Source organism: Mustela putorius, unplaced genomic scaffold (genome assembly GCF_011764305.1).
Source record: "Mustela putorius furo isolate JIRA1106 unplaced genomic scaffold, ASM1176430v1.1 tig00000281_pilon_pilon_pilon, whole genome shotgun sequence".
Taxonomy (NCBI): domain Eukaryota; kingdom Metazoa; phylum Chordata; class Mammalia; order Carnivora; family Mustelidae; genus Mustela; species Mustela putorius.
Window position 1 is genome coordinate 17,256,165 of NW_025421343.1, and position 25,936 is coordinate 17,282,100.

General features: G+C 38.0%; 2 protein-coding genes and 1 pseudogene across 8 annotated transcripts in view; 1 reads left to right on the plus strand and 2 right to left on the minus strand.

Moving 5' to 3' along the window:
- The window catches only part of ANAPC1 (anaphase promoting complex subunit 1), a 102,566-nt gene that overhangs the window by 72,597 nt on the left and 4,033 nt on the right, over positions 1–25,936 (plus strand). For 5 of the 7 annotated variants that reach the window (XM_013045005.2, XM_045079144.1, XM_013045006.2 and 2 more), the window contains 10 exons: positions 348–541; positions 5,282–5,368; positions 7,867–7,984; positions 8,870–8,947; positions 9,302–9,369; positions 11,035–11,173; positions 13,392–13,478; positions 14,859–14,954; positions 16,572–16,770; positions 24,616–24,750. In XM_013045005.2, coding sequence (XP_012900459.1) covers positions 348–541; positions 5,282–5,368; positions 7,867–7,984; positions 8,870–8,947; positions 9,302–9,369; positions 11,035–11,173; positions 13,392–13,478; positions 14,859–14,954; positions 16,572–16,770; positions 24,616–24,750 — 1,201 coding nt within the window. Of the gene's footprint in view, positions 1–347; positions 542–5,281; positions 5,369–7,866; positions 7,985–8,869; positions 8,948–9,301; positions 9,370–11,034; positions 11,174–13,391; positions 13,479–14,858; positions 14,955–16,571; positions 16,771–18,521; positions 18,569–18,908; positions 19,429–24,615; positions 24,751–25,936 lie in introns of those variants that run through there. The other 2 variants (XR_006606467.1, XM_045079145.1) reach the window with 2 other exon arrangements.
- LOC106003619 lies at positions 6,546–7,065 on the minus strand (annotated as a pseudogene).
- LOC123391758 (protein S100-A10-like) lies at positions 22,553–22,864 on the minus strand. Its single transcript, XM_045079146.1, has one exon. It carries the CDS (start codon positions 22,862–22,864, stop codon positions 22,553–22,555), a length of 312 nt encoding a protein of 103 aa, XP_044935081.1.

Below are 25,936 nucleotides of genomic sequence, written 5' to 3' on the forward strand. Positions count from 1 at the left end.
TGAGTAAAGATTGGTTACATATAATAGATTTAAAAAGTGAAAAATATGTGTAGTGATATCTCAGTTTAATTAAAAAAAAATTCATAGATACAAGAAAAGATTTGAGGAAAGGCCAAAATATTTATGGCAGTTTTTTGGGGTGTTAGTATTCCAAGAAATTGTTATTTCCTTTTTGATACTTTATTTTCTGACTTTTCTACATTGAACTTAAATTTCATAATCAGAAAATTTTTGTTTTTACAGATATTTTTAAAGTTGTAAATATTTGTAGTCTCATGGTGGCCAATTTAGTTTTGATAATAAATGTAATGCAACAGTTACAGTATGTCATCTTTTTGCATTTCCAGACCGGTCCTTACAACCTAGAAACCTGCCTAAGTGTGGTGCTTCTGTCTCTTGCCATGGTAATGGCTGGCTCGGGGAACCTAAAGGTTTTACAGCTTTGTCGCTTCTTACACATGAAAACAGGTGGTGAAATGAACTATGGTTTCCACTTAGCCCATCACATGGCCCTTGGACTTCTCTTTCTGGGAGGAGGAAGGTAAGTGAATATATATTTTTTCTTCAATGAAAGTATCTCTTGAATAAGATCTGTAAGAGTGAGTTATTTTGGTTTTGAAGATACTTGAAAAAAAAATTTTTTTTAAAAGATTTGATTTATTTGACAGAGACATAGCGAGAGAGGGAACAGAAGCAGGCTTCTCTCTGAGCAGGGAGCCTGATGCGGGCCTTGATCATGTGGGCCTGGGATCATGACTTGAACCAAAGGCAGGTGCTTAACAACTGAGCAACCCAGGTGCCCCAATACTTGAAAATTTTTGATCCTGACTGGCTGTTAGCATATTGAGGAGCATTAATATATCTTAAAAGGGCTTTTTGTTTGTTTGTTTGTAGTTTAACCATCAATTATACCTTACTTAATAGAGTTATCATCCTTGCTCTATATTTGCAGAAGAGTCAGTACTCATTTCTTCAGCGTGTCACCTCTTGTTCCCCACTGTTTAGTGACTTTGCCTTTCTACTGAACTGCTCTCTCATAAAGGTTGTGAACACTATCAGTCATCAGCTCCTATGAGAGTTTCTTGGTTTTCCCCTTATTTGCTCTTTTCAGTATCTGTCATTCCTGACCACCTCATCTTTTTGTAAGACTTCCCCAGAATACCTGTCTCTACCCCTGCTGTGCCTCTCCTGTTAACTATTACTTCACTTCTACCCAGAGGTAATCACTGTTTAGTCTCCTAACACCTTAGACTGGCTTTGCCTGTTTTTGAAATTCAAGTGGAATCATACACTGTGTGTTATATCATACTTAGAGTGGACCCTTGACCAGCATGGGTTTGAACGGTGCATGTCCACTTACACACAAGTTGTTTTGGTTAAATAAAGTACAGTGCTGTAAATATATTTTGTCTTCCTTATGATTTTTCTAATATTTTCTTTTCTGTAGCTTTATTTTAAGAGTACAGATTATAGTATGTATGTTCAAAATATGTATATGTTTATCCACTTTTATCTACTTTCAGTCAACAGTAGGCTGTTAGTTAAGCTTTGGGGAAGTTATAAGTTATTCATGGACTTTTTTGACTATGCAGGGTTGTTGGTACCTCTAACCCTCACATTGTTCAGGGGTCAATTGTACTTCTTTGGCTAAACCTTTTGAGAATTGCCCATGTTGCATGGAGCAATGTTATATTCATAATTCTGTGCTGTTGAATTCCATTGTCTGATTAAACCACAGTTCTCAATCTACTCTGCTCTTGATGGATGTGTTGTTTCTAGTTTGGGGCTGTTATAAATATTCTTGTACATGTCTTTGATTTTGTTATATGTAAGTCTATGCGTGGATCTGTGCAGATATATGTATGTATGCTTAACTTCTGTAGATAATGCCATCAGTGCTCCAAATATACCCATCAGTGTTGTATACCGTTCTAGTTGTTCCCTGTCCTTCCCAACGCTAGTTTTATTGGGTAGTCTTTTTGATTTTGCCATCTGGTAGTAGTTGTGGTTTTAATTTCCATTTCTCTGAATAATGATATTTAGTACCTTTTATATTTTTAATGGTTAATTGGAAATATCCTTTTGTAATACCTAAATCTCCTGCTACCCATTTTCATTGGCTTATTTATTTAAAAATCTTATTTGTGGTGGGGCGCCTGGGTGGCTCTGTCAGTTAAGCATCTGGCTTCAGCTCAGGTTGTGGTTCCACAGTTTGGGGATTGAGCCCCAGATCGGGCTCCCTGCTCAACGGAGCCTGCTTCTCCCTCTCCCTCTGCTTGTTGCTCTCCCTGCTTGTGCTCTCTCTCTCTGTCAGATAAATAAAATCTTAAATTTATTTGTGGTAATATGCATATACATTAAAATTTATCTTCTTAATCATTTCTGAATGTACAGTAGTAGTAGTTAAGTGTATTCACCAATCACCAGAACTTTTTCACCTTGCGGAACTGAAGTTCTGTCCTGCTTAAAGAACAGCTCATCATTCCCTCCTTCCTCCAGCCCCTGACAGCCTCTGTTCTACTCTCTGTTTCTGTTCATCTGACTATTCTGTATGGGTGTTTATCATTATGATCCTGAATCCTCTGTCACTCTTACGTGTTGTACTTACCTTCTGCTGTGTGGTTCACCTTTTTGGTGTCTTTTGATGAACAGTTGTTAACATTTTTCTTTTATGGTTTGTACTTTTTTGTCCTTTGGATAAAATATTTCCTTACCCCTCTCCCCCAAATGAAGATACTCTATTTTCTACAAGTTTTTTAGCTTTTCAAAAATTCACATTTGGATATAAAATCTACCTGTACTTGATTTTTCTATAAAATTTTTTTTTAAAGATTTAATTCATTTATTTGACAGAGAGAGAGAGAGAGAGACAGACACAGAGCACAAGCAGGGGGAGCAGCAGAAGGAGAGGGAGAAGCAGGCTTTCCTCTGAGCCGGGAACCTGATGTGGGGCTCAATCCTAGGACACTGAGATCATGATCTGAGTTGAAGGCAGACACTTAAGGTGGCGATCCAGGCGCCCATCTATGTGATTTTTTGATAATTGATGCCGCACTATTACTGAAAAATTTATCCTTTCTCCACGGTTCTGCAATACCATTTTTATTATAAATTAAATGTCCATATATATACATTTATTTCTGGGCCATTCTGTTCATCTGGTCTATTTATCCATACTTGCACCAATACCACAGCCTTAGTGCTTGTAGTTCTGTAGTAAGTCTTGATGTCAGGGAGAATGAATCTTCCGAACTGGGATTTCTTCTTCAAAAGTGTGTTTTTCTGTTTGAATTTTTATATAAATATTGGAATTTGTTTATGATTTTCCACACTAAATAACCCGATAAAATATTGACGAGAATTGCATTGAGCCTATATATTGGTTTGGGAGAAATTGAAATCTGTTATACTATTGAGTCTTTCAGTGTATTGTTTCATTTATTTAGCTTTAGTGTGTGTAACCTTGGCCAACTGATAAAATTTCTACGAGTCATATAGGTTTATTTTCCTCTCTTCTGTAAGACTGAATTAAACATTGGAGCTCACCTTTCTAGAAGTATAAAAGGTAAAGATTGTCAGAAAGAGTGCTTTCCCTTTTAACAGGTTTTGTAGAATTTTTCTTTCTCTAATTGTTTAGAATTAAGAATAGTTAAAAAAAACTTACTGTGAAAATACTTATTTTATGATTTTTTAAGATTTTATTTATTTGACAGAGAGAGGGTACAAGCAAGGGTAGCAGCAGGGAGAGGGAGAAGTAGGCTCCTGCCGAGCAGAGAGCCCGATGTGGGGCTTCATCCCAGGACCCTGGGATCATGACCTGAGCCAAAGGCAGAAGATTAATTGACTGAGCCACCCAGGTGCCTCTTATTTTAGGATTTTTGAAAATTTATTTACCTTTCAAAGTAAACCCCTGCATCTCTTGTTCTCTTATTCATTCTTTCAAATTTTAATTCCAGTGTAGTCTTATTCAATGTTAATCTTTCATTGTTTCACACTGTGACCCTACTTGCTCTGCTTTCATATTGAGTAAATTTTCTCCCACTCTGCTCTGCTTTTCTAATGATTTGTGGTCTTTAAATGGTTATGTGTACTTAGTGACAACATTTAAATTTCTCTTTGCATAGCCACATCCTGTGTTTAATCTCAAAATTTCTAACATTAATATCTAAAATTATCTTTGGCTTTTGGTTTTGTCAAAGTGGTAACGAGACAAAGGCCTATTTTATGCACATGTGAAAATGGATATATTTTCTTACTTAGATTTTGAAATATCTTCTTCCTAATTCATTAAATATATGTATATATGATAAGTGCTGTGTTCTTACTTGATGCCTAAATTATTAAAATGATAAATACTTGGGGATATATATGTGTATGTGTGCATGTGAATGTATATAATGAAATGTATATTGATTATCTGCAACAGTGGCTTTATGTGATGTCCAGTACCATCTTTACTTCAAGACTTTTGTAAAATGTTTGTAAGAATAAAAATATTCTTATAAAACAAAACCATTGTAAGAAAAACTTTAGAACTTTAGAGTAATCTGCCTGTTGGCCATGTAGAGTTTGAGCAGCAGTAAAATAACATAAGGAAAATCTCAAAAGATTTTATTAAGAGTATGTGGCTTTTATAAAAATAAGTTTATCACAGTGATAAGAACAAAACTGTTTATACTTGGAGTTCTGTACATACCTCCTTATTGTCATGTCTTCATTCATGACTTTCAGTATCTGTAATCTCTAGGATTGCATTCATGGTCCTCACTATTGTGATATTTTCGGTTGAAAAACCATGTTTACTAATTCAGGTTTTGAAAGTTAACATCTGTGGAATGTTTCTTCCGCTTTTAATAGTAGATAATCTTAAAATGGCTTAAAGACTCACTGAAGGAGCGTCTGGGTGGCTTGGGGCCCCTGGGTGGCTCAGTGGGTTAAAGCCTCTGCCTTTTGCTTAGGTCATGATCTCAAGGTCCTGGGATCGAGCCCCACATCAGGTTCTCTGCTCAGCAGGGAGCCTGCTTCCTCCCTCTCTCTGCCTGCTTGTGATCTCTCTCTCTCTCTCTCTCTGTCAAATAAATAAATAAATAAATAAATATTTTTTTAAAAAAAAGACTCACTGAAAAGTGAGACGTTCATAGCACTGGCACACTAGTATCTATTCAAAGCATTTCATCAGTGGGCCTTGCTAGAGTACCCCAATTATCGGATTCTCAAGAAGGCCTTGGAAGTTTACGCAGTGTATTTAATAACGTTTTTCCCTCCTGCATTTGTTTCACAGGTACTCTTTGAGTACGTCAAACTCTTCCATTGCTGCTCTCCTCTGTGCCCTTTATCCGCACTTCCCGGCTCACAGCACTGACAATCGGTGAGTCTGATGATTGTGTCCTCAGTGGGATCTTCCATAAGGTCTCCAAGGGGTAATTTGATGGTGCTTTGGTTGCATGGACTCATTTCCAAATTAATTTGTTTTCTTCTTGGACTTAGTTACCTTCCTGACTAAATCTTCTAAAATGTTTCTCCAAATATTAGACCAAAAGAGAACTTTGGACATCTGATGGACTGATGGATCCATCTTCCACCATTCTTTAATCAGTAAAACTGCTCTGAACCCAGAAGTGGGCCAAACAGGGTTACCTTTAGGGAAAAATTAATCAAACAAAAGATAGTAGCCAACAGAAGCAAGATGATGTATTTTATATCATAATTGTTTAATTCTAAGAGAGAAATTGGTCTGATTTAGTGGCATTGTCTATATGAGATTCCATTTTACCCTCTTTCACATTAATGCTGAGAAGTTTTGTATAAATGAAATAAAAGGGACATGAAAAGCAAAATGCAGCAAAGAATCAGAGATAACTTATAAGTGGCAGTGAGCCCTAGAACCTCAAGCACGTAGGAAAGGAGTGATTGTACAGAAGCTCTGCATTTGAGAGCACAGACAGCCTTCAGCAGTGCAGTCTCCCTGGCAGTTTCAGGCATAGCTGATTCCTGCTGCATATGGAGGAGGGGGAAAAAATAGTTCTTATGTTCTTGTGACATCCGAGGTGACCAGTGTGTTTGGCTCATCTCTCAAGAGACGCATCAAGAATTGGAGCACTAATGTAGTAACTGAGCTGTCATGCTCTAGTGTAACGTCGTTTAAAATAGTAATAATAAATGAAAGTTAGCTGTTTTATAAAAGTGGCCTGATCTGACGTCCAAACTCTGATGATAGGTAGAGCACAAGCATGTTCTTGTTAAATTATTGCAGCTCTGACAAGTGGTCTCTTGCTTGTCAATCAATTTAGGAAAAACTTTTTGAGTTGCTAATGTCAGTAATTAGTGGTTAGGGTACAACAAGGAGTCTCACTTCCCTATTGCTGGGAGAATTGTTTGGTTTAGCTATTTTAAACAAAGCTGTTTGGTGATAAGCACCAAGAACCTTTATGTAACTGATAAATACCTTTGTTTTCTTCCTGGCCTTGATTGCTTTTAATTTTTTCTTTTTTAAACAAGAACATATCTACACATTTATTTATTTATTTATTTATTTTTCAGTAAGGTTAAATCCTTGAGGGGTACAGCATCACACAGATTCTGTGGCCAATGACTTGAACAGGAAGGTGGCTTTGGAATTAGGCACGAACCATGCCACTGTTCCCATGAGCATGAATTACTTTTTCTCAGATTACTCTGGTTTTGTTCAGTTTACCACCAGGAGTAACTGTGTCATTCTTTGCTTTGTATATATAAACATATCTCTTGCCTAGATAGAATTCAGTTTCATTTCAAGCATAAACACTTTCAATTTTAAGAGCTATGTGCTGCCTCTGGTTTCAGAGACCCTGCTTATAGCCAGCAAAAATGGCCTTGGACCATAGCCTTCATTTGTCATTATAGGAGTCCTCTTCTCAATAGGCCCCACTTACTTGCACCCAGAGTTTAGCAGCAGGAGCCCCCCTCTGCTTTTAATTCTGATTAATTTATAGGAAAGGGTAGGTTTGGGTGGGAGGAGAGAGGCTATTGCTGTAACTTAAATTTAAAAGGAAAAATTTGAAGTCTCATTTGATCCTTTTACGGCATCTTAAAATCTAAAAACGTTTGGTGTCTAAATGCTAAAAAATAGAGGAGTGCCTGGGTGGCTTAGTCCATTAAGCGTTCGCCTTCAGCGCAGGTTGTGATCCTGGAGTCCTGGGATCGAGCCCTGTGTCAGGCTTCTTGCTCAGTGTCCCTGTCCCTCTGCCATTCCCCCTGCTTGTTCTCTCCTGTTCTCTCTCTCTCTCAAATAAAATCTTTATAAATAAATAAATAAATAAATAAATGCTAAAAAATAAATGGTAGTTAAAAAAATTTTTTTTGAAAACCTAGAAAAGCATCATAATCTCCCCCATTAGTTTTTGGTGTCCTGGATCCCAGGTGTGTGTGTGTCTATTTGTGTATAAGGGTGCATGTGTAGACGAGCTTTCCTTCTCCCTACCAGCCCTTACGCCAGAAAAACAAAGACCTAGAAATAAGTCCCTTGGAAGGTAAAAAGGTGCCTATGCAGGTCATTAAAGGATTATTTGAGAACTGATTTTGTAAGTGATGATTTTTTCAGTAAATATTTTCATGTTAAGGTAATTTTTACCTCATCTATAAAACCTTGTAACTATGAAAATGCAAGTAAAGAATTCTTGAGTTAAGGATCGTGCATCTATAATTTTTCAAAGAGAATCTCTTCGTTAGTTTTTAATTGAATCTTGTTATCTTCCTAAATTTAGGACCACTGTCATGGGAAGATAACAACCCCAGCTTCCGTCAGGGTTCAGTGTCGGCAGCAATGGGGTGGAGAGCTCACACTGTCTCAGCAGTTCGTTACCTCCTGTCTGTGTTTTCTGTGAACAGATACCATCTGCAGGCTCTGCGGCACCTGTATGTGCTGGCTGCGGAACCAAGGCTCCTGGTACCCGTGGATGTGGACACAAACATGCCCTGCTATGCCCTTTTAGAAGTTACCTATAAGGTCATTCTCTCCTTTCATTTATCTGTAGTTTTGTTACCACTCATACATCTTTGGAGGTCAAAATATTTCAGAACTGTTGTCCTTTAAAAGACGACAGAGTGAATTAATCTCTTATAAAAACTGAAGCTTCTAAAGTTCTTGTACATCCTGTCAGGCCATTCGGGCTCACTTGTAGTTTAGAAGGGTAATAGTGTAGAAGTCATCAGCTGCTCTTCTGTCCCAGAGTCTAGAGTTTGAAAATGTCCTTGTTCACAAGTTTGAGTTAGAACTATTCTAGATCTGTTTGTAGAGTGTATTTGATGAGAGATCTTTGATTTAGATACACACATTGTAAATCATGTGTATCCTTCCTTCATTCAGAATATTATTAAGTACCTTCTGTGCATCAAACTATGCAAAGGCTCTGGGGTATAAAAATTACATCTTTGTATTCCTTAAGGACATGCTGTCCATTAGGTAGCCAGGCATGGATGCAGTAAGAGTAGCGCATGGGGGTATATGTAAAATGCAGGGGAGCAGAAGAGAAATGTCCCCTCCAGCTGTTGAGGGCTGGGGAAGTTGTCCTGGTAGACACAGTGTTTGGGCTGAGGTTTGCCAGCTGAGCAAAGGCATGTTCCCAGAAGACGACATGTGTGTAAACCCAGAGGCTTCAGAAGCACAGATCTTCTGAACTGCTAGTATGTGAAGTGGTATAAGGTGATGCAGGCCTTCCAAAGGATTGTACACTTAGCCCTTAAGACTTGATACAACGAGCATTTTATGCCATCTGGCCATCTGTATAGAAACGGTGGGGAAAGAGAAGTACGGAGTGGATGGAGATCTTTCTTCTTTGTAGCTTCCCCTAACTACATAGTGAATTGTGGCTGTTCTTTTACTTCTGTAAAGGGTACTCAGTGGTATGAACAAACCAAAGAAGAATTGATGGCTCCTACCCTTCTTCCAGAACTCCACCTGTTAAAGCAGGTGAGTGGGATTTGATTTAGGGGGATCTGTGCAAGAGGTTAATTCAGCCACATCAGTGTGCATCAGAGGTAACTGAGATGAAGCCTCTGCTTTCTCAGTGTTCTGTAGGAAATAGGAAAGCAGCCCTGGGAGGAATTATCATGAACAGAGATGGTCTTTACTTGCAGATCTTTACTGAGAGGTTAGATGGCCATAGAATTTGATTCACATACATTTTGTGTAGTAATGAAGCTTGTTAACTTTTCAGTGTCTCTTTCCGGCTTATTTTACTTCCTCTGAGAAATGTGGGTTTCATTTTGCCACAGTAGCACCTCTTTAGCGTTTGATTGATTGTGTTCACATTTATCTTGGCAGATTAAAGTAAAAGGCCCACGATACTGGGAACTGCTCATAGATTTAAGCAAGGGAACACAACACTTGAAGTAAGTATACTGAATTTCTTAGATGTGTCTGTGAAGTGAATAGAAGTAAATGGGAAGGTAGAAATTGCAGATTATTATCTAGGATGGTTCCTTGTCATTCTTTGATCTCATGCAGGATAATAGAGTATATATTGAATAAAGTCTGTAAGTTTGAAATGGAGTTTATATTAGAAAATGAGTTTTTGGTTTTTTTTTTTAAAGATTTTATTTATTTATTTATTTGGCACGGGGGTTGGGGAGAGCAAGCACAAGCAGGGGGAACAGCAGGCAGAGGGAGAAGCAGGCTCCCCGCTAAGCAAGGAGCCCGATGTGGGGCTCGATCCCAGGACCTTGGGATCATGACCCGAGCTGAAGGCAGATGCTTAATCGACTGAGCCACCCAGGTGCCCAAGTTTTAGTTTAGAAGACACCCTAAGTAGTTGGTTATATTTATTTATCGAGAAGCTTGTAGTGCCCTAAGTTGGTACAGAATTGGAATTGGAGCAGTAATAAAAGATAATCAGTGTAAAAAAGTAAGGCTGGGGGGTGGTGCCTGAGTGGCTCAGTAGGTTCAGTGTCTGCTTTTAGCTCAGGTCATGATCCCCAGGTCCTGGGATTAGGTCCCGCATTGGGTTCCCTGCTCAGCGGGAAATCTGCTTCTCCCTTTCCCTCTGCCTGCTGCTCCCCCTGCTTGTGTTTTTTTTCTCTCTCTCTCTCTTTTTCTCTGTCAAATGAATAAAATCTTAAAAAAAAAAAAAAAAAAAAAAAAAAGAAAGAAAGTAAGATGGAAAAAAAAAAATAAGGCTGGCATGTATGTCCATCTACAAAGAGAACTTTGTAACAATTGATATTTGCCAGACCACATCTTGGATATTTTTATTACTGTTTTGTTGAATTGTTCTTACAAAATTAAGATTATGATAGATAACTTTTGAATGGAAATAGCCATATACAAGTAATTACTTTAATGGACAGAGTGTTAATTTTATACCTTGAGTAGGGTAAATTAAGTCTTTAAATTTCTAGAAAGTTTAATAAGCCCATAACAGTTTGGTTTGAGAGGGTTGGGGGGTGGGGGAGGGGGTAACAGGGCGATGCGTGTTAAGGAGGGCATGTGTCATGATGAGCACTTGTGTTACACGCAATTAATGAATCATTGAACACTACATCAAAAACTAGTGATGTACTATACAGTGACTAACTGAACATATTAAAATAAATTAATTAATTAAAAAAAGAATTTTATAGTTTGGTCCCAATTTATATTTCCCTTAAACTACATATGATGGCTGTTTTCTCTATTGTTCTTTTTAGATTTGCAGCATCATTTTTTTTCTGCTGCTAACCAATCAATAGATATCTAGTCCTTCCAGAGGATAGAGGATAAAGGGAATATGGAGAAATGTTAGATAAAATATTGCCTTTGAAGCACACACTTGAGCAGGCAGAGCATGAACTAAGTTCTGTGAACTTAGATACCAAAGAGTAGTAGAACTTTATTTTGGCTTTCTCATAGGGACTAATTTAATTTTAGATACAGTAAATAATCATATGCCCTACTGGAAAATGATGAAGGCTTCATCTCATGTGAACACGATGATGTTGGGAGACACTATGTTTCCAGCTGAGAACTACAAATAATACCTCACATAAAATTCATTCTTGTTTTTTTTCTTTTCCCCCCAGATCAATCCTTTCTAAGGATGGAGTTCTGTATGTTAAGCTCAGAGCAGGTCAGCTCTCCTACAAGGAAGATCCAATGGGGTGGCAAAGTTTGTTGGCCCAGACAGTGGCCAACAGGAACTCTGAGGCTCGGGCTTTCAAGGTAGTATTGACTGGTTAAAAACTGAAGAATGAGTTAGAATAATTACAAATTCCACTAGCCCACTCAAAACATGTACTTCTGTGGTAACATTTATGGTACCATTTGGTTGAATCTGCTCTCTCATGACTGCAGATTATAAAGACTGAATGACCTTGGATCTGTTTCTTGTTTTATGTAGCAGCTACAGTAAAATATGGGCCATCTGCCAGGACTCTAAGGATGACTTACATTCAGCAGTAGGGACAGTATATCTTTTTAAATTTATTTTTTAGTTAACATGTAATGTATTATTTGCCCCAGGGATACAGGTCTGTGTATTGTCAGGCTTACACGCTTCACAGCACTCACCATAGCACATACCCTCCCCAGTGTCCATAACCCAACGCCCAGGTCAGTATATCTTAACACTATAAAAATGTTTAGTTTAGTAATTTTACTTATTAATCTTCAAATCTGTTAAGATTTGTTTAATTCATGGCAGAAATAGGTAAAGATTTTTACAAGGTAGCGCTAATTAGTATTTTTTTAAACCCCCCATTTGTTGGTTAAATCTTGGTGAGGCTAAAAGGATGACAGGTTTATTTTATCAGTTTGCTTTATTATTCTCATAGTACTTGACTGCTAATTTAAGAGTATTTCAAATGAAAAAGCAGTTAAAGTAAGAGTGTATGAAACAATCTCATCCCTATCGTGGTCAGTACGTATGTTACTCTATACTTAAGAAGTTAAATATGTTCCCCACACTAGAAGTGTGTTCCACAGGGACACCTGGGTGGCTCAGTCAGTTAAGCGTCTGCTGGGGTCATGATCCGGGAGTCCTGGGATTGAGTCCTGCATCAGGCTCCCTACTCAATGGGGAGTCTGCTTCTCCCTCCCTCTGCCTGCTTGCCCTGCTTATGAGCTCTCTCTCTCTCACAAATACATAAATAAGATCTTTAAAAAAAAAAAAATGTGTTCCATAAACTAACATTAAAATTTCTCAGTTTAAGTATAGTTTTCAGGAATTTAATGAGCAAATGTGCTCCTGCTGAAGATACATCAAGTCTCAGTATAAAGTGGTCAGAGGCCCTAGAGGGTGGCGGTAGAGGCAAAAATGTGGCTGGTGGACTGGCTAAGTGGTCGGCAGGGGACTAAATTAACCACCTTTGTTTTTCAACATAAGGAGATAGCATTTATTTTAATTTAACTCATACTTCGTTTTAGACTAGTTACTTACAACTGAGCCTTTATAATAGTTCCCAGTAGATGTAGTTGACATTAATGAATTTTGTTGGGCAGTATTTGATAGGATATCTATGAAATAGTTCTGAAGGACTTTTGGATATGGTTTAACTTAAGCTTAGAGCCCATCTCAAAGACCCTAATCTAATTTGTAAAGAAAATAGAAAAGTTTATACTTGATTTTGAATTGGGAAATTCTGTAAAGATTAAAAGGCATCTCAATTCCCTGCTTCAAGGGAATTCAGAAGCAAAACGTAAACCTCAGTGGAAAATTGTAATACCTTTGTATTCCATATATTCCATATTCCATTTTCTTGAACCTTGAGTGTTAATCTCTTTTTTTTCCAATTTTTTTTTATTGTGGTAAAGTATACACAAAATTTGTTGTTATAACCCCCTAAGTGTATAGTTCAGTGATATTAAGTCCATTCATATTGTTCTGCAGTCATTAGCCACTATCCATCTGTAGGACTCTTTCATCTTGTAAAACTGAACCTCTGCACCCATTCAACAGCAACTCCTGTTCCTGCTCGCAGCCCCAGGTGCCCACCATTCTGCTTTCTGTCTCCGAATTTGATTATTCTAGGATCCTCATACAAGTGGAATCCATACAGTGTTTAGCTTTTAGTGAGTGGATTGTGTGGTAGTCTTTTTGCCTTACCTTATCAGTTTCAGTTCTAGTTTCTTATTTGTTTTTCAGTTAATGAGGGAGAGGGGAAAGCCTTTTGGGGGCAAGTTGTATAAGAAAGACCTGTTTATTATTGGCCTTTTGAGAAGTCAGTAGCTTATGTTTGGCTTACGTGAAAAAGCGTCTTGTAACTTCTCAGCAGAACAGGTTGGTGAAGCTACAGCAAATTTGTACAGCCTTGGGCTTTATGTTTTCATATTGTGTGAAAACAGTGAGGTAGTTTTCTTACAACTGCATATACTACAATTTGAGCAATAAGGAAAATAACCTCTGATATTTCACATTTGTTGCTGTTGTTTATTTTTTCAGCCAGAAACAATTTCAGCATTTACTTCTGATCCAGCACTTCTGTCATTTGCCGAATATTTCTGCAAACCAACTGTGAACATGGGTCAGGTATGTATCATGTTTTACTCAGCTACAACTTATTGTAGGCTACAACTTATTATTAATCTGTGAGCACCACCAAAAAACTCAGGTACATTGGATAATTTTTGCTTGGCAAATACAGATTTTTCATAGTCTTTTTTTTTTTTAAGATCTTATTTATTTGACAAAGAGAAAGCAGGAGTGCATAAACAGGAGGAGCAGCAGAGAGAGAGGGAGAAGCAGGCTTCCCGCTGAGCAGGGAGCCTGACACAGGGCTCTATCCCAGGCCCCTGGGATCATGACTCGAGCTGAAGTCAGTTGCTCAACCAACTGAGCCACCTAGGTGCCCCAGATTTTTTGTAGTCTAAAATTATTAAATTTGGTAACTCCCTACCTTGATAGAAGAAATAACTTAAGGTTTCTAAGGCATTAATTTCAATAGGTGATATTTTCTTATGTGCCTTCTTGTACTGATTGATATTTTCATTGTTTACTGTCTCTTATTTTTACATAATTTTATTATTTGTTTCCTTACATTTTATAGCTTTTTTCTCTTGGTCATAAAACTTGTTCTCTTCAGGATTCAAAGGGTGCCCAGTAGATCTTTTATTTAATCCAAAGCTTGAATGCAGTTATTTGATATCTGGGATTGAGGGCCTGTTGCCTATAAATGTTAGCTCTGGGAAAATTTTTTAGCCTCTCCAAAATGCAGTTTCCTTGTTTCTAAAAGTGGGATTATGATAGAACTTACCTTCCATTGTTGTTTTGATGGTTAAGTGAGATAATTGTAACCCCTTTAACTTACTGAATCTTGACTATTTATTAGACACTTTGTTCAGTATTTTATGTAGTTTTCTTATGGATTCTGACTCTGAGGGTAGGAACTTTATCATTCCAGGTTTGCAGATGAGGAAACTGCCACTCAGCTAGCACATGCCTAAGATCGCACCCCTAGTAAGGGCTGGGCAAGCATTCAAGGCTGCAGGTCTCTGATGAAAGTCCGTGCCTGGCCTTTAGCCCAACTGGTTTTGGTTGTGCTGCCTCCTCCATACCTGTTCTGCTCGGTGTTTTTAGTGCATCTTTGTGGATGCTGGGTTTTCTTTCTGGATCTTGCTCTTGCCAGCCTAATCCAAGGCATGTCTCTGCAGTGTCTTGTCAGCTCATTTTACTGCAGCCAATACTTCCTCTCCTCACAGCACTTATAGCCCTGTCCCTTCAGACTTAATTTTACTACATTTGATTGATGTTTAGTGTTGCATTCACTATGCTTTTATAAAGAGATAGCTGTTTTACCCTATGTATTATTGACTATTTGAGCTTAAGAAGGGCCATGTCGTTTTTCTACAACGTTGAATTGATTTTGGAATATACATTGATGTGCTACAAAAAGTTTCTAATTTTCCACAGAAACAGGAAATTCTGGATCTGTTTTCTTCAGTACTGTATGAATGTGTTACTCAGGAGACCCCAGAGATGCTGCCTGCATACATAGCAATGGATCAGGTATGGTTCAAAAACCAGTTCCAATTCTGATGACATTTATACTGTATTTTAATTAACATACTGAACAGTGAGATAAGGTTCCCTGTGTGTCCATCTTTTTTGGTTTCTCATTGCTTTAGTGATTCAAAAAAGGAAACCCTATAAAACTTAAAAGCTTTACTTATGACAAAAAAAAGCTTAGAATTTATGATGCCAGGAACTCTAGGGTTCCCAGTCTCCCCTTTTTTCTCTTCCTTTGACTATCAGGGGAAGACTACGTTCCCTGCCTTTCTCCCCTAGCATCCTTCTCTTGCTTCCTTCCTGCAAAGTCTCTTCATGGAAAAGAAATGCAAATGAGCAGTAAGTGAACAAACAGTACTCTAGTGATGGCAGTAATGCGAAATTATGCTTGTGTGATTAAGCATGCAAGAGGTTATAGTATTAGTATGTAGGGATTTAGGAAGCTGGAGTTCATTTTTAAATTTCTTTTATTTTATTGCTGTTTTAAAAGAGCCTAAAAGTGGTAATGCAGAAAATGATGCTTAACTGCTTCCCTAAAGGATCAGGCCAATTTATTCACTTTGGGTTATTAGTAATACACAAGACTTTTTAATAGTATCAGACCCAAAATTGCAGTTAAGCTTAGCCAGTAGTTTTCTAACTGGGCTTAAATTTATAGAGTAATTTTCAGAATACAGATCTTTAAGTCCCGTTCTGTATCATCTACTGAAACAGAATTTTCTGGGATGAGGTCCAGATACGTGATTCTTAAAGAATTCTTTAAGTGAATGTGACACGGTGAGTTCACAGATAAGCATGTGGGACTCAGTGTCTAAATGCAAAGGAAGAAATCTCTAATGGCAAAATAGTCTCTATTGAAAAGTAGGAAATGACACTTAGGAAGGAGAGAATTTCCCAAAACCTGAAAATTACATTCTATCAAGTTATATTCTTAAAAGGCAAGTTCTAATATAACCAGATAGGCCCAGAATGGCATTATTGTCTGGTATCCATCCACATTTTTTAATTGGAAAGTATGATTTTGTGATGTCCACACTAACACTATTTGTCACAGGGCTCTCTATATAGCAGTTAAATAATGAGTTTTGTTTTTCTTTTGTTGGCCGAAAGTGTTCCCTTTTTATGCTCTGAACCTTTATCCCTTCAGAGTCATGGGCAGGTGTCTACAGAAGAACATCCCTGCTGGTTGCAGCCATGGTGATTTTGCAGATGGGTCCCAAGAACAGTATTATTAGTAGTATTATTTTGCCTTCTGACCCCTGGGTTCCCTGGCCAAGTCATTGTACTCTACTTGGGTTTCCCAGAAGTGATGGCAGTAGACCTAGCGGGCCTTCATTTTTCAGAGCCATTGAGCCAAGAATGAGGTCATTTGCCTTTGTTGCTTTTGCCTAAAAGCTATTTATGTGGGGACCACACTGAGGAGGGTGGACATGTATCTGCACCCTCTCCTCTGGGGCTAACTGCGTCAAAACATGGAATGGATTCCCCTCTGCCCTTTATTGATCTATGAGCCATATTTTAAAAATACTCTATTATACAACTCTGAGGAAGAGATGATTATGGCAATTTCACTCTTTCTTTCATTAAGTGGACTGCTGTTACTTTTATCTCCTCAAGGCTATGAGAAGACTAGGAAGAAGAGAAATGTGTGAAACATCTGAACTTTGGCAGATAAAGCTGGTGTTAGAGTTTTTCAGCTCCAGGAGCCATCAGGAGCGGCTTCAGAATCACCCTAAGCGGGGGCTCTTTATGAACTCTGAGTTCCTCCCTGTTGTAAAATGCACTATTGATAATACTCTGGACCAGTGGCTACAAGGTAATAATTGCATTATGCCCAGTGCTTTTTTGGTCTTTAAAATTCTTTATTTAAATTCAATTTAATTAACGTATGGTATATTATTAGCTTGAGGGGTAGAATTTAGTGATTCATCAGTTGCATAGAACACCCAATGTTCATTACATCAAGTGCTGCCTTAGTGCCCATCACCCAGATACCCCACCCCCCTCCACCTCCCCTCCAGCAACCCTCAGTTTGTTTCCTAGAGTTAAGTGTCTCTTATGGTTTGTCTCATTATTTTCATCTTTTTTAATTTTTCCTTTCCTTCCCATATGTTCATCTGTTTCTTAAATTCTGGATACAAATGAAATCATTTGGTACTTGTCTTTCTCTGACTCACTTAGTATAATACCCTCTAGTTCTACTATGTCATTGCAAATGGCAAGATTTCATTCTTTTTAATGGCCAAGCAATATATCTCTCTCTCTCTCTCTCTCTCTCTCTCTCTCTGTGTGTGTGTGTGTGTGTGTGTGACATCTTTATCCATTCTTCTGTTGATGGATGTCTGGGCTCTTTATATTTGGCTATTGTGGACATTGCTGGACTGGGGTGCAGATGCCCCTTCAAATCAATATATTTGTATCCTTTGGTTAAATACCAAGTAGTGCAATTGCTGGGTTGTAGGGCAGTTCTATTTTTGACCTTTTGAGGAACCCCCATACTGTTTTTCAGAGTTCCTGTTGCTTTTAAGATATTGGAACTCGGGCTTTTCAGTTGTAACATTTTCTTTCATTGTTAACCAAGATAAACCTGAATATAAGCTAGAATGGCTTTAGATGTAATGTTCTCAGTTAGGTGAATTGGACTCTGCTTATTTACTTCAATTTCTTTAAAAAATATATTTAACTCTGCTTAATACATTATGAGAATGTATATACGTACACATATTTTGTATGTATATTTATGCATTTTATTTTATTTATTTATTTTTTTTTTTTTAAAGATTTTATTTATTTATTTACAGACAGAGATCACAAGTAGGCAGAGAGGCAGGCAGAGAGAGAGGAGGGAAGAAGGCTCCCCGCTGAGCAGAGAGCCCGATACGGGGCCCGATCCCGGGACCCTGGGATCATGACCTGAGGCGAAGGCAGAGGCTTTAACCCACTGAGCCACCCAGGCGCCCCATTTTATTTTATTTTTAAAGTTTATTTATTTATTTGACAGAGATCACAAGTAGGCAGAGAGGCAGGCAGAGAGAGAGAGAGGGGGAAGCAGGCTCCCTGCTGAGCAGAGAGCCCGATGCGGGGCTCGATCCCACAACCCTGAGATCATGATCTGAGCTGAAGGCAGAGGCTTTAACCCACTGAGCCACCCAGGTGCCCCTATTTATACATTTTAAATACCACATGATACTTAAGAACTTGTTTTATCTTTTCTAGCATCAGATCCTGTTTCCTTTCCAGTGTCTCTCTCTGCTGTTTCTTAGGGGTGTGGCCTGTCACCTAGCTATGAAGTCAACAGGCTGTTTTCTTCCTTTCCCTTCCCTTCCACCCTGTGTACACTGAAAACTGGATGTGTGCTTAGAATGAAGGTTTGTTTTACCAGCTCTTTGAGTCAGTCAGTGGGAACCTGGGACATCATGTGACTGTGGCTTAGAAGTATAGACTTACAATTGCAGGGGAATAGTGGAAGCAAATGAGGGCCTTTTGATTTTTGGAAACCTGTCTAATGTGTGATATATGTTTGAAATTGATTTTTAGTCAACATCTTGATCTTTTTATTCTCTTCAGTTCCTTCAAATAACTTCTGGTACATACCTGACAGCAACCTGTTTGGGGTAAATACTAACCTTAATAATAGCAGTAGTAATTATTCTTGATGTTTTAAAGCTGTTAGTAGCCAGTAGAATCTGCATTTGAATATAATTTAGGTAAAAACTATCTTCTGTAATATAGGGAATAAATTTCTGGGGAAAAAAAAAAGAGTAAACCAGATTATGAAGAGTATACATGAAAAACAGCAATTTCAAACTCATGTTTGATTAACAACTACATTGTTCTGTCATTTTCTCTTACAATTCAAAAGATTATGTAGTTTTAAAATGTTTTTTTAAAAATCTCATTTTTTGGGAAATATACAAGTTAATACATGGGTTTTGATATTTTGTTTGTATTCAGTTCAGCATGATCATCTATGGCAGACCTTTGCTGTTGATAAGAAGTATGTCCTTAACCTTTGCAGAGTCTCTGATTTGCACATTTCATATCAGTAATGAACTTCGGCAGTAAGTGGAGCAGTCTCTAAAACAGTGCTCTGAGTTACTGTTTTTCTTACTGCTTGTTAGGGTATTTGGTAGTTTACAACATTGCTCTTTACCAAATTTGACTTGCCATTGTGATTACCAAAATTTGCATTTATTTTTCAGTGAAGAACCATCACTTTTAAATTGAGGTAAAATTGATTGCATCAGTTTCAGTATAATGCATTTATATTAGTTTCAGGTGTATAACATAATTTGATACTTACATATACACAAAGTGATCATGATAGTAAGTCTAGTTAGTTACCATCCTTCACCATACATCTGATTCCCTTCACTCTTTTTATCCACCTCTAGCCTCTTCCCTTGTGACAACCATCACTCTCTTCTTTCTATGAGTTTTGTTTTCTAGGTTCCACATATACACAAAATCATATGGTATTTGTCTTTCTCTAACTTATGTCAGTTAGCATAATACCCTCAAGGCCTATCCATGTTATTGCAAGTGGCAAGATTTCATTCATTTATAAGGCAGAGTAGTATTCCATTATGTACCTATAACCACTTCTTTATCTATTCATCCATTGATGGACACTTAGGTTGTTCCAGATTTTGGCTATGGTAAATAATGCTGCAACTAAGTAAATATCTTTTTGGTGTAGTGGTTTTTTTTCTTTCTACCATATATGATCCAGCAATTCCACTGCTGATTAATACCCAGCAGTGGAATTGCTGGATCATATACGGTAGATCTATTTTTAAGTTTTTGAGGAACCTCCATACTGTTTTTCTTAGCAACTGTACCAGTTTGCTTTCCCACCAACAGTGTAAGACAGTTCCCTTTTCTCCACATTCTTTCCAATACTTATTTCCTGCCTTTTGATGATAGCCATTCCAACAACTATGAGGTGATAGCTCATTGTGGTTTTGATTTGCATTTCTCTGATAATTACTGATGTTGAACATCTTTCCTGAGTCTGTTGGCCATCTTCATGTTTTCTTTGAAAAAAAAAAAAGTCTATTTGGATTCCCTGCACATTTTTTTAAAAGATTTTTTAATCATTTGACAGGGAGAGAGAGAGCACACGATGGGGAAGAGCAGGCAGAGGGAGAAGCAGCCTGCCTGCAGAGCAGGGAGCCCGATGCGGGGCTTGATCCCAGGACCCAGAAATCATGACCTGAGCCAAAGGCAGATGCTTAGCCAACTAAGCAACCCAGGTGCCCCTCCCCGCACATTTTTTAAAAAGGTTTATTTGTTTATTTTAGACAGAGAGGGCACATGTGAGGAGGGGGAGGGTCAGAGGGAGAGGAAGAGAGAGAATCTCAGACTTCCTGCTGAGTGTAGAACCCCAAATGGGGCTAAGTCTCATGACCCTGAGGTCATGACCTGAGCTGAAATCAAGAGTTGGATGCTTAACCAGCTGAGCCACCCAGGTGCCTCTCCCTGCACATGTTTTAATTGAATCTTTTTTTTTTTTTTCTGTTGAGTTGTTGAGTTTTTTAAAATATATTTTGCGTATTAACCCCTTATTGGATATGTGATTTGCAGATTTTTTTTTTCTTTTAAATTTACCAGGTTGCCTTTTCATTTTGTTGATGGTTTCCTTTGCTGTGCAGAGCTTTTAATGTAGTCCCACTTGTTTAATTCTGCTTTTGTTGCCTTTGTTTTTGGAGTCAGTTCCAAAATTCAGCACCAAAGAATGAGGTCAGGGATCTTACTACCTCTGTTTCCTTCTCGGAGTTTTATGGCTTCAGGTCTCACAGTCAGGTCATTAGTTTTGAGTTATTTTTTGTGTATAGTGTAAGATGCATATAGCTGTCCAATTTTCCCATCCCCATTTATTAAAGAGACTATCCTTTCCCCACTGTATAATCTTGACTCCTTTGTTGTAAATTAATTAACCTTATATGTGTGTGTTTATTTCTGGGCTCTCTATCTGTTCCATGGATGTCGTGCATTTATGCTGATACCGACTGTTTGGTTCTTATAGCTTAGTAGTATAGTTTGAAATCTTCCTTTCCAGTTGGGATGCCTTTTGTTTCTTTATCTTGCCTAATTACTGTGGCTAGGACTTCCACTACTATGTTGAATAAAAGTGACAAGAGTGGGCATCCTTGTGTTGTTCTTGTTCTTAGAAGAAAAGCTGTTAGCTTTTCGTAGTTGAATATGATGTTAACTACAGCTTTGTCATATATGGCCTTTATATGTTGAGGTGCATTTCTTCTATATCCACTTTGTTGAGTGTTTTTATCATAAATAGATGTTGAATTTTATTAAATTCCTTTCCTGTATCTATTTAGATGATCATGTGATTTTTTTTTTTTTTCTCCAAACTCCTGGTTTAATAAGGACTTGTTTATTTGAGAAAAAAGTGTCCCAAACATCAGGCTGTTCACAAAAATAACCCACAGTATCAACTTTAGAAAACAAATCTGAAGACTATTACCCTAATTATTTTTCTAGAGGATGCATTTGACATGCCAGCTCTCATTCACAAAAATACATTGTTACATTTGTGTTGAACAGCCCCACATAGCACTCTTAATGTGGGGTATAACACACATACCTCTAACTCAAAGCTGCTCTCATGTGATTTTTATCCTTTTTTTTATTAGAAGTAGTTTACTATCTGGGGCACCTGGGTAGCTCAGTGGGTTAAAGCCTCTGCCTTCGGCTCAGGTCATGATCCCAGGGTCCTGGGATCGAGCCCCATATCGGGCTCTCTGCTCATTGGTGAGCCTGCTTCCCCCTCTCTCTTTGCCTGCCTCTCTGCCTACTTGTAATCTCTCTTTGTCAAATAAATAAATAAAATATTAAAAAAAAAATATAAAGGGGGCACTTGGGTGGCTCAGTGGGTTGAAGCCTCTGCCTTTGGCTTGGGTCGTGATCCCGGGGTCCTGGGATCAGGCCCCGCATTGGGGGCTCTGCTCAGCGGGGAGCCTGCTTCCCCCTCTCTCTCTGCTGCCTCTCTGCCTACTTGTGATCTCTGTCTGTCAAATTTAAAAAAAAAAAAGAAGTAGTAGTAGTTTATTATCTTTAGATGTGATGTTTAAAATGTTTTAAAAATGAACAGTTTTGAAGTTGCAGAAAATCGGAATAAATGAGAATATTCTACATTTGGAATAAAGAAATAATGATTTCCTCTTAATTTATTAATAATTGCTTAATTATCCTTGGTTTTGTTATTGTGCTGCATCACTTTGATTTGCAGATGTTGAACCATCTTTGCATTCCTGGAATAAATCCCACTTGGTAGTGGTGTGTGTGATCCTTTTAAAGTATTGTGGTTTTTTGTTGTTACTGTTTTGAGGAATTAAAAAAGAATTTATTGAGGGCAAGAGGATGCATGCAATATAAAAATCAAAAGTTTATCTAGCCTTCACTGACTTTTCTTTCTCTGCTTATCAAATGATTGGATTTTACTTGTACATTTTCTGAGGATCCTGGCCTGTTCATGCAATCCTTTATACAGGGGGAAGCTATGGGGCAGATTCCTTAAGGGACTACTTAAGAGTTCCTTTGGGAGAACTCTCATCGGCAGGAGTGTTCCTGAATGATTCCTACTTCTTTCTCTTCCATGTCACATATACTACAAAATACTCATTGCATGTGGTGGTAAGCCCAGCAGTTAGTGAAAAGAAGCTATGAAAGTCTACTTTGCCATCTCGGCACTGGTCTAGGTCCAGGTCTAGGTTCAGGTCCTTCATTATTTTGTCCACAGCCAGAGGGCCTTTTTGATTTTCCAAAAATCCAGGGAACTGCTTTTCTGTGAGTACTCGTAGGTCCTCCTTTGTTAAGTAGCCTTTATCCCCAGCACACTTGTGGAACATGCACATCATGGTTTCCATGGTATGTTCCATTTGAGATAGCATTTTGGTGAGGTCTTTTGAAACTGTGGCCAGAGGTATGGTGGGGACCCCTTTTGATGTATTTTTTAAATTCAGTTTGCTAATATTTTGTTGAGTTTTACATCTGTGTTCACTAGGGATATTGGTGTGTAATTTTCTTTATGTGTGTCCTCGTCTAGTTTTGGTGTTAGACTAATGCTGGCCTTGTAGATGAGTTTGGAAGCATTCTCTTCTCCCAATTTTTGGGAAGAATTTGAGAAAGGTCGATATGTGTTGAATTTTCTTTGAATGTTTGCTAGAATTCACCAGTGAAGCTATCTGGTCCTGGACTTTGCTTATTGGAAGGTTTTAGATTACCAGTTCAGTCTTGTTACTGGTAATCAGTCTATTCAGATTTTCTATTTCTTCATGTTTTGTCTCAGACATATGTTTCTAGGACTTTGACTTTATCTATTTCTTCTAGGTGGTCTCATTCGTTGGTGTGTAGTTGTCCATAGTAGTCTCATGATTGTTTGTAGGTTTTTTTTTTTTTTTGTATCAGTTGTAATTTCTCTTTTTCCTTATCTCTTGGGACTGTTAAATATGCGGCTTTCCCTCCCTACAACCTTTTTCTTTCATTCTCTGCCTACTCAACTTATATTCATTCTTATAGCCTCAGTTTAAGTGCCCCCTTTCTCATTGGCCTTCTAAGACAACACTACTTCAGGCAACTTTCCTGCCATTTTTATTTCTTTCTCCCTGCCCCCTTTCTTCTTCCCCTCCCCCAACTTTTTAATGTATCAAAATGCCTTGTATACAAGTACTAGAGGGCCTAACTGAACCTGGCTTAAACAATAAGGACACATATAAGCTTACATTGTTGGAATAGGTAAGGTGGTCTAAGGATCATCTTATTTTAGTGCCTTGAGCTCCATTTCTCTGAGGTTCCATTATTTATACTCTGTGCCATGGCTTTATTTTCAGAGTTCTTTTTCTTGTGGTAATAAATTGGCTGTTCCTTTCCTCAAGCTCAGCATTTTGCAGAGAAGAATAGAGTTGCTTCTAGGAGCTTTGTCATAATAATGAGGAAATTTCTTTCTCAGAAATCTCTAGCAAATGTGTTATCAAACATCTCATGTCTCTGGCTTGAATTGGAACTCATACACATTCTTCAGTCAGTCCCTGTGGCAGAGATTGTCTCTTACTGAATAGCTTAGGTCTTCCAGTTCCTGAACCAGTCATTGTGTTGAGAATGGGATTGCCTTGATTGTCCTGGACCAGTGGATTTCAAAGTGTGATCTCTGGAGCAACAGTAGCATCACCTGAGAACTTGTTTGAAATGTAATTTTTCTGACCCCATCTAAAAAACTTTGGGGATGTGAGCCCACTCATCCGTTTTAATCAGCTTTCTCAGATGATTCTAATGTGCCTTAAAGTTTGAGAAAGTCTGGCTAATAGTAATCAGGATCCAGTTCTGGACCTGAAGTCAGTCTCCTCAAATGTTGTATACTGCAGGGAAGAAGGGGCTTAAAGTGGGTGTCTGGAGAGGAAAACTCAGTGACCAGCACTCCTTTATAGCACTCATCACAATTTCTAATTATGCATTTGTTTGTGTCGTTATTTATATAATGTCTCTGTCCCTTACAACACTTGACACTCTGTGGTGATAGGCACTCTGTCTTGCTTACTGCTATAGCCCTAGTTCAGCATAGTACCTATCTGGTGTATGGTCAGTGCTTAAGGAGTTCTAGATGAGAAAACAATTTGCTTCAGTTCCATTTGTGTTTCTCTCACAGCTGGGGGTGATGGGTGTGTGCATGCCTACCTCAGTGGGCAGCCCTTTGAGGAATCTCAGCTGAGCATGCTGGCGTGTTTCCTCGTCTACCACTCGGTACCAGCTCCATGGCACCTGCCGTCTATAGGACTAGAAGGTAATTGCAGATCTAAATCCTCTCAGTACCTGTATTACTGACTCACTTATTTTTAAAGTTTCTTGGTAGGAGGCCTTTCTAGTGAGTTATTTTGTCTAGTTAGGTTTTGGTCTTCATTCATGTTTGGGTATTACTATTGAGAACTTTTTCTGAACAGACAATCTGAACTTTATACATGCATAAACTTATATTTCATTCAGAAAAGGATGGGTTCTTCTTCAGAGAGCCCCAAACACCAGTGTATACTAATAAATTAAATGATTATGTTATTTTTCTTTCATAATTTTTATTAAAGTTATTTTTAATTTTCTTCATTTTTTCGGTTTTTAGTTTGGTTTTTTTTTTTTTTTTTAAGATTCTATTTATTTGGCAGAGATCACAAGTAGGCAGAGAGAGAGGGGGAAGCAGGCTCCCTGCTGAGCAGAAAGCATGAGGTGGGGCTAGCCTTTATTTAACCCACTGAGCCACCCAGGCGCCCCTGGATGTTTCTTTTTAATCACATAATCTTAATTTCTAATATTATAAAGCTTTAAAATGACCAGGTACCAGGATTTTATATGAATTTGAATGTTTCTTATAATACAGAGTTTAAAATATTAACACCTCACTGTATTTTTCAGAATATGTAATTAGATATGGAGCTTGCCCAGTAACGTGAATCCTAAAATAGAATTAATTCTAAGCACCCTTATTATTATCACTTTCAAATTTGTGCTTACTAGTTGAGGATTCAATTTTTTTTTTTAAAGCTTTATTTATTTATTTATTTATTTATTTATTTATTTGACAGACAGAGATCACAAGTAGGCAGAGAGGCAGGCAGAGAGAGAGGAAGGGAAGCAGGCTCCCCGTTGAGCAGAGAGCCTGATGCGGGGCTTGATCCCAGGACCTTGGGATCATGACCTGAGCCGAAGACAGAGGCTTTAACCCACTGAGCCACTCAGGTGCCCCTCAAAAATTGTTTTATAAGAAGAGCAAAGATTGCTCTATTTAATCATTTAAAATTTAATGACATTACTAGTTTATTGCTGTTTTGAAAACCTTGGATAAGAATGTACTTTCTAGAGACTTCCAGTTATAGCCGTGATAGAATTGCTTATATTGGAGTGACCTTCCCTCAAAAATAAATACAAAAGTTTGACAAATCACATAAAACAGCTATTTAAAGGAATTGGTAGCAACTGTG